The sequence below is a fragment of the Protomyctophum bolini genome (genome assembly GCF_963924005.1).
Source record: "Protomyctophum bolini genome assembly, chromosome: 5".
In the NCBI taxonomy this organism is placed as follows: Eukaryota; Metazoa; Chordata; class Actinopteri; order Myctophiformes; family Myctophidae; genus Protomyctophum; species Protomyctophum bolini.
In genome coordinates this window covers 38,486,962-38,499,185 of record NC_137866.1, presented here as the reverse complement: position 1 = coordinate 38,499,185, position 12,224 = coordinate 38,486,962, and the positions used below count along the sequence as shown (strand labels likewise).

Here is a 12,224-nt window from a genome sequence, read left to right as displayed (position 1 = left end):
TTCTATTGCATTTTTATCAACAGCCCAACGTACATGGAATTAATGGAAATGCCTAAAACTGCCATGAATATAAAGGTTGTGTTATGCCTGAAAAACTAAGTTTAATAGGCTAGATACAACAAAATTATGAATGAAAAACAAAACAGAGAGACACAATCAAGCACAAAATAATGTTTATTTATCTCTCAACATGTACAGTTTAAAGTTTTAGTGATTAGAGTGCGGCTGACAGGTTTTGAGTTTTGACCGGGCTGGGGTTGGGGTATAAAGCAGTGTGGGAAGTACAGCAGGCAGAAGCAATCCCACACAGATTCAATGCAAATCAGTTATTGACAGAGCATATTCAATAGGGGGCAATGCTGTGCAGAAACAGTGACATGACCAGAGCAAGCACAGCGAGTGCACTCTGTATGGCAAGCCGTTTTAACATTTAATCGAACCACCCTCCTATCTGTAATATATGTTTTAGATATCCAAAACCATGTTTCTCCTAGTCAGAACTACATTCTTGCTAGTAGAAATTGTAATTCAGGATATCTTGAATTCAGTTCTTCCTAGTCAAAATTAACATTACTCCTATCAACAACTGTCATTCTTCCTAGGAGAAACTAAGTTATTCCTAGGAGAAATTAAGTTCTTCCTAGGAGAAATTAAGTTCTTCCTATCAACAACTGACATTACTCCTAGGAGAAATTAAGTTCTTCCTAGGATAAATTACATCACTTTTTCCATTCATGTGTATTGGGCTTTTAATTTCAGATAGTCATAACTTCATTCTTCCTAGGAGAAATTAAGTTCTTCCTAGGAGTAATTGCATTGTTCCTAGTCATAATACTAATTACAGATATCCAAAACTACATTTGTACTAGTCATAATTTGAATTGCAGATATCCATAATTAAATTTGTACTAGTCACAATGTCATTGTGGATATCTGAAAGTTTTGACTAGGAAGAACTGAATTACAGATATCTGGAATACATATCCAGTCTAGCGATTAAATGTTAAAACGGCTTGCCATACACTGTGCATTTAAATTTTCTCCAAAACATGTGCATCCAAATGAATATGCCAGCAGACGGTAGTTATTCCCTCATCTGCTCACAATACGAGTCAACAGCCTGCAGGGAGCAGAGGATACCAGATGAAGTAACAGAGAACAGAAATATCTTACTACTTTTACCAGAAGCAGAAGACTCTGCATAATATCCTATAAAAGTCCAATTCATACTGAATTGATGGAATAATAATATACATCAAAGCAAACCCATCCCTCCCCCTAAACAGTCAAACAAAATGTACAAATATAAATTACAAGAGAACTGTACAATTCACAGCTTGGCAGGATTGGGGTGCTGCAAACGTTGAGCGGTGTGATGGATTTGTGAAACCACAGTTGCGTTTATATCTATTGTAAAATATGAACAGCTGGCCATGCTCGTGGGGGTGGAACCTTAGAGTTTATATACCCTTAGAGTATATATACTCTAAGGGTGGAAGTCTATGTACAGAATTTTGGAAATTAATTAATACAGGTTATAATTGGTTGAGGGAGAACATGTTACGTTGTGCAAATCTCCCCTATCAAGTATTATGTAAATTTTCTATATTTTTAAAATACTGATAATTGATGAGAAAAAAAAATGCAATAAAACAAAAGCAAGTCTATCATCAAAAATAACTTTGGGAAAGTAGAAAATATCATTTCAACAAGGCAATAACACTGCTTCACGAGCATCTCGCATGTAAAGGATTCAGAAGGTTATTCCTTGGGGTGATTAGAGTGTACCATCATATAGTATGCCAATACAACATTTTTCAGTGGAATCACCTGACAGAATAGCAGCATCAAAATCAACACTAACGCAATAACACTTAACCGATGATTGCACAAAAAATACTTAAACAGCACTGTATATGCTGGAAAAGAGCAGCGCCCCGTTGGGGCAGCAATGAAAACATTTAGCGGTAGTAAATTCAGTGTTTGCTTGGTGATTTCTTATACATCTGTTCAACTTTGCAGCTACTGTAGCTCCTGGTTGCACGTGTCGGGATAAGGCTTGTGGCAAAGCCACGATCAAAGCTTTGTAGAGGGGTTGAATTGCACTTTAAAGCCTCGCCAAACTACTTCTCAAAACCACTGCTACATTCTGATCTGGGCACTCGCTACCAGAGGCATACAGAGAGAGTATATACAGTATATGGCTCTGGACACTACCTATACCACAACACTGCCAACGCCTCCGATGTCCATATCTTATATTATCATTCATATCCAAAAGAGTCTGTGCCCAACTGAACCATTTGACCTGAAAGAGTGGAATTTGGCTGGTGGCTTGGTTAGGGTTTTGATTTCCCCACTCAAACGTACATCAATCTTTTGTTCCTGCAAGGCAACCGTACGTCTCACCACTATGGCGTTCTCTCTGTCACGGCGTGTAAAGTAAACAGGGTTTAAAACAATTTTATTAATTAATAAGAGCATACTGTATAGTGTGTTAATAGTGCAGTACTACAAGGGCATTCATATGTAAACCAACAACAAAAGTGTCTGTAATGCATTAAAAATGGAAGCAGCACTTAAGCCACCGTGATATAAAATCATTTGGGTGCATTGCATGCTTTTCTTTCACAAAAAGAAAAGAAATAAAGAAAAAACGTTATGTTCAAGGCACTACATTCCTTCAGAGATCTTTCAACATAAACACGGCCCTGTCATCTCACGCCACTGTGTTTGGATTCTAATGTAGTGTTGCTGCAAGTGGACATACATTGAGAGAAAGGCTAAACCAATGTTGAAAATGGTATTAAAGTAGGATATGGTGAAACATCTTATTGTGATCATTGACATTGTCTAGTATGGCTGAGTTTAGTCAAGACCAAAGCCAAAAGCATTAGGAACTCAGACACCCCCACACACACCGAACATATATACTATACACAGTATATATATATATATACACAATAAACTGTAGGTGTTGTTATAAAGGACGCCAACACTCAATGTATTATTTACAAGCCCACAAATTATGTACATAATGTGGCTCTAGTGAAGCAGAGCAGATTGGTGCCAGACAATCCTGCCCAGGAAGGTTGTAGGGTGCAGCCTTGACGGAAGATGGACACTGTAGTTTAGGTAGTCCTGGTAGTGTTGGGATAGGAGCCATTCTCAGGGTGGTGCAGGACAAGAGGGTAGGCTGGTACCCCTGACTTTGCCATGGTAGCGTAGGGTATTACTCCTGGAGCGCCAAGCAGGCCCACAGGACCCACAGACCCCACAGAGCTGGGCAAGCCTGGCCACTGCTGCCCGTAAACAGGGCCAGGCACTGCCCCACTGTAGGTGCCAGGAGGAAGCGTTGCAGAGTTGGCACCTAAGGCTGTGGGCATTGCAGGGGCTAAAGCAGCAGTCATTGGGCAGGAGAGGGGCAGCTGGAACTTGCTGCTGTTGGGGGGGCTTCTCACCTGGAACAAAAAAAGAAGTTCGATTAACCACTTAAGCCCTATATATTTTGTCTTACGACAAATGGAGAAAATAACCGGTCTACAAGCTCACAACATACGGCTTACAACAAACCTTGAAATTCAGCTTTTTTTTTTGCTGTAGATTTTTTTTTGAAAATTTGCACCCGACATTTTACTCCCAACTCTATACATCCCAGGCGCCAGAAGACAACTCGACTATGCTAGAGTTTTTCTCAAAACAAACTATTCCCAAGATTTCCTCAGAGGATTGTCATAGTCTAGATCGACCACTGACGCTTTGAGAGATTATATCAGCTATCCCACTGCACCCAAATCACAGTGCAGTTTCAAGAACAATTCATGTGTTTTCTCTCACCGTTCCCATGGCAGATACCTCATGTGTGGCTGCGCCCATGGGTGGCGCTTTGCCTTCCAGATCCTGCCAGCGCCTCTGCTGTTTGATCTGGTTCAGGGACGGTCGAGGTTGATTGGATGCCGCCAGAGTTTCCTTTGTCCAGTCATCCACCAGTTTGTGAAGGTCATCTGTGAAGGTGCCCTTCTTGTTGTTGCTGTTGTTCGTCTGGACCTGAGCTAGCCCTGTGATTGGCTGAGGAGATGGTAAAGGTGCAGCCATAGCAGGTGGTGCTTGCGTCTGATTGGGGGCTGTTGTGGTGCTATTGGCAGACCCTGGGAAAGACGGAAAGCAATTTAAACGCTACCCAGTTAGAAAGTCTGCCCAGTTTGAACAATTCCCAGCGAATCAGTTGGCTGCTGTGAGGCCACAGAATGTAAGGCACCATTACAACAATGAACTGGCACAGCCCAACGGCTTTATTGTCAACTATAAAATCCATTCTAGCCAGTTCATTTAGTAAATCAAATTAAGTTAAACATATTTTCCTGTAGTTAACCATGCTGAGCAGCCAAAGGATTACAGCTTAGTTCACGGTCACAAATGAAAACAGAAAAATGTAAACATTGATACGCAGGCAAACACAACATCCAGACATGTATGCATACCGCCATGCATTATAGGATACAAAAGTAAATGAAGGCATAGTGTCACATTGTCATTGCATTTTGCAAAGGCTGGCAGATTTCCCAACAAAACCTGCCACATTTTGAGTGCCAAAAGAACACATCATAACAAATTATGTGCCCATGCAAACATAAAATGGAACAAATATAGACAGAGATAGAAAATGAATGAGATAGTTACTACTACTGCGCTCTTTGCCTAGACATAGTCGTTTCAGAGTGGACCCTATGAAAAGGTAGAACAGCACAAGACAGAAACGGTTAGACCAGGACACTGTACACTACTGTACAAACTGGCCTGACGACAAGCTGCCTCAAAGCCACACACAGCTATCAATCAGGGACAGAGAAAGAGAGAGGAAGAGAGTGTGGGGAAAGGAGGTGGGGAGTTTAACATTTTAAATCACTGAGAAGACAAGAGTCTAAGTGTTCTTTAACATGTGCAGTCATTCCAAAAGAGTTGTAAATAGGGAAAGGAAGGCCTGAAACAGAAATATAACCCTGGCCTGAATCCTTGCTGGGTTATTAATTTTTTTTTTTTTTTAGAAGAGACTGGTTTGCAATTAACTGAGGCCAGTCATCCAGGAAGACGGCTCAACTATATTCACTTTCAGTAATCCTAAAGCGTCCTATTGCAGATTTTCACTATAATGTGAAGAAAAGGCCTAAAATTACTAATGTGTTTTCTACAGCAATGTGGATTAATAACTCCTGCATGACCATATAGAGGCCAATTAAGCAGACAGGAGAATAATTTAGCAAGGCAGGTTCATTGCAGCTTTGATCCAGACTGAGATCACAGCATTGGTCAAGAATGCCTGTGAATAACAAAATAGGGAACCAAAAAATTCAAAACAAAAAGGAGCACACAGCAGAGTCAGCACTTCTCATGAACATGCAAGTAACAGAGGTGGGGTGGGTTTGGAAGGAGAACAAAGTAGAATATTTAATGATACAGCCCTTTATACGGTGGAGAAAGTCTCCATCAGTGCCCTGCCTGGCGCCTGCAACCATGCACGTCTTCCCCAGTCCAAACATGAGGGACAGAGAGTTCTCCTACTGTAGCACAGCAAAACGGCCCCTGGCTTAGTGGGAAGGTGGTGGTGGGCGTGGGCAGTCTCTGAGTTAGTATATATATACTGTACAATACATACACATAAGACCACACACTGGGACAATAAAGATGAAATGAAATGGCATTTTGAGACTATTTCTGTTTCATTTTGAAACTGTGTCTGGGTCCATCTCAGCCAAACAGGGTTGAACCACTGCAGATTTTAACCTCTATCAGAGTGCTACCTCACCTAGCCATGGTTTTGACTAGCATTGGCAAATACCATGAGCCACCTCGATGAAACAAGGGACTACTGAGTAAAGTCTGTACTGCATATCAAATGTTTGCATAAACGTGTACCGTTTTATTTTAAAAGGGGATCATGTGTAACGTCCAGGAGCCATGTTTGTTTGTATTCAACATGGTAGCACTGTGCTCTAGTTAGGGCTTTAAGCAACTAGTCGACTATTCAACTAGTTGAATAATAAATCCACTAGTTGACCTCGTTGGTACTAAAAAAAAAGGTATCCCACCCCCCCCCCCCCTCCCGTTTTTTGTAGGCGAATACTAGATTATAGTCACCAATGTACACCGTTTTTAAATGTACAAATATTATTATTTATTTATTTTGTAGTCGACTGTAAACTAGGCAACTAATCAACTAGTAAAAATCACTAGAAGTGAAATCCCTAGTCTAGTGTCTAGCAGAATGAATAATAGCCATGGCTGGGTGAGAAAGTTGCAATGCAACAAAATGTATATGTGGCCATGCTTGGACATTATCTCCAATTATTTCAGACATCCATGATCATATCTCCATGTGGATGAGTCATTTGACAGGTGTATACCATAGTATTAGTTAGTTCGTGCTAATGTAATCACGCATAACATTTTTGTATGACAGGAAGTAAATAAGATTAGACTGGACTGCAGATAAGGGTAAAAATAATAAATAAACTGTGGATGAAAACAATGCATGCAAAAAAATAAGGGCAAAAAGATTTGTTCACGCTCCCTTTCACACAAACACACACATACGCACGCACGCACACGGCTGAGATCTGACCTCAGGCATCACCTGTCCATGTTTGGAGAAGACTAGCTTTAACCCCATGCATGATGGGGATCTGCTTGCTAAAGCCAGAAAGCAGTGCTCGAAGCATTTGTATAGAGGAACGTCAGAGCCATGGGGAAGGGGGTCATAAATCTATGACATTAGGTTTGTTTCCCGGACAGTGGTCGGTGAGGAGGATGGCGAGGAAGAAGATCCATTACGTCAAATAGAGGAGGTGAAATAGAAACGATAAAGAGGGAGAATGAGTGTGGGGAGAGAAAATAGAAAGGAACAAATACAAACAGATGGACAGTGACACGGGTCCACTGAGGAATCTAGTGCGCGGTTTGCTAGATTTATAGGTCACTCTCTCTGATGTTTGGTGGTAAACCGTCCAGCCTGTAAAAAAATGAATATAAGAGGGAAGAAGAGAAGAAAACAAGAGACACTTCTGTAAAAGTGTACAGAGACAAACATGATAAACCTCCATAAACCACTTAAGAACGAAAATGGCAGATCTACAAGATCACGATGCGTTGAGAGCTTGAAGATGTGCCATTTTCCCCATTTCTGAAAATCAAAAACATTTTGAACATTTTTGAAAAGTTTCTGTCTTGTGTTTTATAAGTGCATGACAGCAGTGCAATATCCCTGTTGGGTCCAAATAGGTCTTACAGTCTATCTAAAGCAAAGTGTAAAAGGCCTGCGTTTAAAATGACATTGTTCCAAAGGCATAACCTAAAGGGACGGTTGCATGTTTGTAAGCGGCATTGTTCCCACAACCGGGAGGGATGTGTCAGCTCTTTAGATCCCATAACCCATAGGGACTAGAGCATTGGAATTAACCATTTGGTAAGCAACTGCTAGGACACAAGTAATATAACTTTAGGATAAATTTATGCCAAGAGGGAAAATCCCACTCAGAATACATTCATATTATTCACATTATTGAAGTATCAGTATGAACATATTCATACTCGCTCATGAAAAAGTGGTATGTTGACATGGATTATTAAGGGGCTTAGGAGGCCAGCTGTCATTTAAAAGGGGCGACCTTTCAACCTCTGCTCCTTTTCTCATTCCGACAGATGCTACCACCTCACTGAAAACTTCCACACAAGTGTGTTGATGGGTGTAAAATACTACCGGTAACCAGAAATTACTATACTATTACAGAAACATCAGAAACCTCTGAGTTAGTAACACAAGGCTGTTAATGAAAGTGTTCAGAAGGTATATGAATATTAGATATTTCAATGAAAGTGTGAAGAAAAATCAGCTAAAAAGTGGTCAAGTCTAGAATCCTTTAAGGTGCAAACTGCAAACCTGTTTGACTCATGCTTACAAACCGCTGTGACATTGCTCCTTAACTTCATCAATGATGAGGCTGTGTAGAATCACCTATCTGAACATCATGCTCCATCTGCATCTCAGTGTGTATATTTGTGTGTGTGTGTGTGTGTGTGTGTGTTTGTGTGTGTAAATGCACATTTGAACCACAGCGTGCCTATCCTGGGGGAACTTTTGCCAAAATAGTCGATCTAGCCGATCTCTTGTAGATGGTCCATTTTTGGCGAAGAGATTTGGTATAGAGTGGAGAAAAAAGTGCACTGTACAGTTGCAACTCAGGTCAGTTTTTACTAAGAATAGAGAGTTTAAGAGGCTAATATACCTTGGCTAGGGTGTCCGTGGGAGGCCATGTTGTCACTGTGCAGCCCTGCATAGATGTTGTCTGAGGAGACGGAGCCCTTGAGAGAGCAGGGCTGCTGCGTGAGGACCATCTCTGGTGCTCTGATGTCGGGCCGGGTGCTGGAGCTACTGCTGCTGCCGCTGGAGCGCGTAGAACTGTCCGACACAACGGAACTTTTGGCCGGAGAACTGGAGTCACTGGCGCCCTCACCTTGGTGGTGACAGACAGGGAGAGGATGCAAGTCAACATGGTTGCCTTAATACCATTCCCCTGTGACACTACCATATTATCAACCGTTGGCACAAATTTGTGGGCACTAGGGGTGTGAAAATTCATTGATGCACTATTATCTTAAAATATTCTATTGCATTAGAATAATACAATAGTTTAATCTTTGATGAAAATAATATTTAATTAAATATACGTATATTTAGAAAATAATTATGCCCCGAGAAGTTGAAACTTGACGCTAATACTAATACTGAGTAAATCAGTTAGTATCTTTATGTAATGATTATTAATCAAATTAAAAAAATCAAATTAAACTGAATTTCTCATGACTCAGTTCCAGAGAGAATCACCCCTACCTACCCATCTTCTCACAATTGGTGCTGTTTTTGTTGTTTTTCAGCTGCTGCACTGTGGGGTTGAGCAGCTTGCCAGTTTTCAGCTTGTTCTTGCTTGCCCTGCGTCTGCGGCCGCTGGGGGGTGCAGCGTGCAGCAGACCAACACTGGGGGGCAGAACTTTACCAAGGTCCTTGTACAGGCCCTCGATCTCACTCCGCTGGTACGCCTGCAGCTCTGAGATCTCCTTCATGTGCCTGATGAAACATTACAGGGGGAAAAGAAGTCTCTAATAAAAACTGTACCCCATTCCTATATTAGTTGTCAAAGATATTTCTTTGAAAGGTCCAGAAAGGTCATGCCTATTAAAGCTTTGCACTGTTTTATGATCACATAAACTAGTGCCCTATAGTCTGATTTATAGTTAGCTATGCGTTGTTAGACAATAGACAAGCTCACAATGTGGGAGCTTTCTTGGGGATTTATACTGACAGAAAGCTTGAAACAACTATGTGCATTCATGCATTTGCGTGTGTGTGTTACTTTTCTCTCAGCCTCTGCAACTCCTTCTTCATGTCGGTATCCTCAAACTCGGAGTCGTTGTCACTGCTGGCATAGGCGTTGGCTCCCCCGGGAGGTGAGGTGGCGTGGCCATTCATCGCCAAAGCCGGACGACTCGGCGAATCGGATCTCTGCGTGTTGCCACTGCTGCGGCCCGAGCGGCGGAAGAAGGCCACCGCCCTCTTCATGAGGTCACTTCCACTGTGCTCAGACAGGGCGTGGGCAGGGGGAGGGACGTGGGGGGAAGGTGGGGCAAAGGCGCTGCTGTCTTCGTCCTCTGCCGAGTCGGAGCAGAGGCGGAACAGGCGAGGCCGATGGGTGGGGGCATCGATGGTGTGAGCGCGGGGGATGCGGGTGGGGGTCATGTCGGGGCTGGAGGCACGGTAGAAATCGGGAGGGGCGGAGTAACGGTTACTGCCATGAGGTCGGGGTGTCTCCGCGTCTCCCTCCTCGGCAGCTGTCACAGAGAACCTGCCCATGGCCACGCATCCCTGCTCTCTTCTGCCCGAGCCCTGTGCCTTGTGAAACCCTCCAGAGCCACTGGAGGGCGTCCTGGGTCTCTCCAAGCGAAAAATAACATCTGGAGGAGTTGGGACAATCTGGGGAGACGGAGAAGATTGTTTCATAAGGGGCATGAAACCCTAAGCTGTAGCTTGTGTAGCAGTTGAGGTTAAAAACTACAGCACGTGCAGTCTCTTAGGCGTTGTTGTATGATGTTGCACAAATATAGCCAATTTACAACCGTGATGCATTGTGAGCTTGTATTTCTGTTGCTTTAAGAGTTATTTTAATGTTTGAAAATTGTTACAGTTATGAAGATGTTTTTGAAAAATGACATGCCCAAAATAGGGACAGCAGGTTGAAAGTGGTTAATTATATAGCAAATAATTCAATCAGGGACAAAATACAGGATAGACAATGCCAAAGGTCAGGACTTGGCCAAAATATAGTTTCTGGGGAACAGTATGTGGCGTTATCAGAGTAGAGTCTTACTTGGAAGCGGTTTTTCGAGCTATATGAACCGGTAACCAGATCCCTCCTGTTCAATAACCCATTAGAGGCTTGGGGCAAGGGAGGAGAAAACAAAACTATTAGTATTGTGATACAAACATCCAAATCACTTGTCAAAGTGTGATTAATGCAAGGCCAGCTTTTGTCACTCACCTGCCAGTGCAGAATCGCCCACACTATCTGTGCGTTCAAGAATCTGAGGCTAAAAAAAGAAGAGAGACAAACAAGGTTCAAAATGTTCCCATGTGTAAATCAGATTGTATGCATTGCTAACCCATTATCATTGCCTGGCGTCAGAATAGTCAGTCCCCGATTCTTTTTTTTAGGCAAGGCACACATACCAGATAAAGAGGATCAGATAATGATAAAACATCTGGTTGACAGCAGTAATTTAGTTACCCTCCCTGTTCTCCCGAACACAGCATTAGTCTTGATGATTACAGGCGATGGTAAAATCAGTGATTACAGGCAATGGTAAAGTCAATGTTAAACTACAGTGAATGTGTTCAAAGACACTGCCAAAAACTTGGGCACTGATCAATGTCAACTCAACTCAGTACCCTACTGAGAGAGCTATATGGGTGCTCCTAAATATCTGCTGGTACAGATGTATCAGACACACAAATAGGTTTATTCGTACCAGAAGTTCCCCCTTGCCCTCTGCATTGGAACCCTGGGGGTCTGGGGCAGCGGCGGAAGGTTGGCTGCATATGTGCTCCTGGTAGAGCAATGTTCTCAACTTCTCGTCCAAGGTCTTAATGGTACAGTCCACAAACTCCAGCCGACGAGGCACGTCACTATCGGACTCCCCCAGCCCCCCGCTACTAGCCTGCTGCTGGGACTGCGAGGCCTGGTGAGCTGGGCTCTGGGGCTGAGAGGCGACCGCGCCAGGCTGCATGGCCATGGCATAGGGTTGCTGCAGGACCACTGGTTGATGGGAGGCTATCGGTGGGGGTGGCTCGCCGGTAGGACTGACCATTTGATTGGACACAGGTGAGGACGAGCGGCCAATTGCCCCTTTATGTCCAGCGTTCACATCCAGAGATACAGGCGGCACGATCGGGCAGCACGGGATGTCTGTTACCATGGAGATGGCCGATATGCAAGGCTCGTCTGCACGAGGGGAGTCGTAGCGGCTTACGGCGGCGGTGGCCGTGGAGGGTTGAGGCTGCTGGACGTGTGCCCGGCCCACATGGGGGTCCTGAGGTTGTACGGCGTTGCTCTGAGCTGCGGGGGCTCTGGGGGGGAGGCGGGCAGACACGTCGCTGCTGGATGGGGCCGACACGTCACACTCTGCAACAACAAAAACATACAAAACAGAGATAAGACAAAGAAAAACTAAGTTGTGAGAAGTAGAGGTCTAGGAGCCAAACAGTTAATTGAACTAATTGATTTAATCGATTATAAAAGGTAATATATTTTAATAAAATAATCCATTTTGGTGGATTTATTTTAAATGGAGAAAATAGCTGATAAAAATGTTATCAGCTATTTTCTCCATTTAAAAGAAATCCACCAAAATGGATTATTTTATTAAAATCTATTACCTTTTATAATCGATTAAATGGTAAATGGTGCATTTATATAGCGCCTTTATCCAAGGCGCTTTACATAGACCCATTCACACACACATTCATACACCGATTGCGGGCAGAAATCCATGCAAGGTACCAACCAGCACGTCGGGAGCAATTTGGGGTTCAGTGTCTTGCCCAAGGACACTTCGACATGTAGTCGGGAGGAGCCGGGATTCGAACCGCCGACCCATGGTTCATTGGACGACCTGCTCTA

General features: G+C 43.1%; 1 protein-coding gene across 6 annotated transcripts in view; it reads right to left on the bottom strand.

Moving 5' to 3' along the window:
• Nucleotides 1–169: 169 nt before the first annotated feature.
• LOC308316348 (serine/threonine-protein kinase WNK2) overlaps nucleotides 170–12,224 on the bottom strand; it is a 51,908-nt gene continuing 39,853 nt past the window's right edge. For 3 of the 6 annotated variants that reach the window (XM_080764914.1, XM_080764918.1, XM_080764919.1), the window contains 10 exons: nucleotides 11,074–11,726; nucleotides 10,587–10,635; nucleotides 10,416–10,510; nucleotides 9,405–10,021; nucleotides 8,889–9,118; nucleotides 8,280–8,507; nucleotides 6,911–7,006; nucleotides 4,681–4,725; nucleotides 3,838–4,148; nucleotides 170–3,461 (listed from right to left, as the gene is read on the bottom strand). In XM_080764914.1, the coding sequence (XP_080621040.1) occupies nucleotides 3,132–3,461; nucleotides 3,838–4,148; nucleotides 4,681–4,725; nucleotides 6,911–7,006; nucleotides 8,280–8,507; nucleotides 8,889–9,118; nucleotides 9,405–10,021; nucleotides 10,416–10,510; nucleotides 10,587–10,635; nucleotides 11,074–11,726 (2,654 nt within the window). In that variant the 3' untranslated portion in view covers nucleotides 170–3,131. The remainder of the gene's footprint in view (nucleotides 3,462–3,837; nucleotides 4,149–4,680; nucleotides 4,726–6,910; nucleotides 7,007–8,279; nucleotides 8,508–8,888; nucleotides 9,119–9,404; nucleotides 10,022–10,415; nucleotides 10,511–10,586; nucleotides 10,636–11,073; nucleotides 11,727–12,224) is intronic. The other 3 variants (XM_080764915.1, XM_080764916.1, XM_080764917.1) reach the window with 3 other exon arrangements.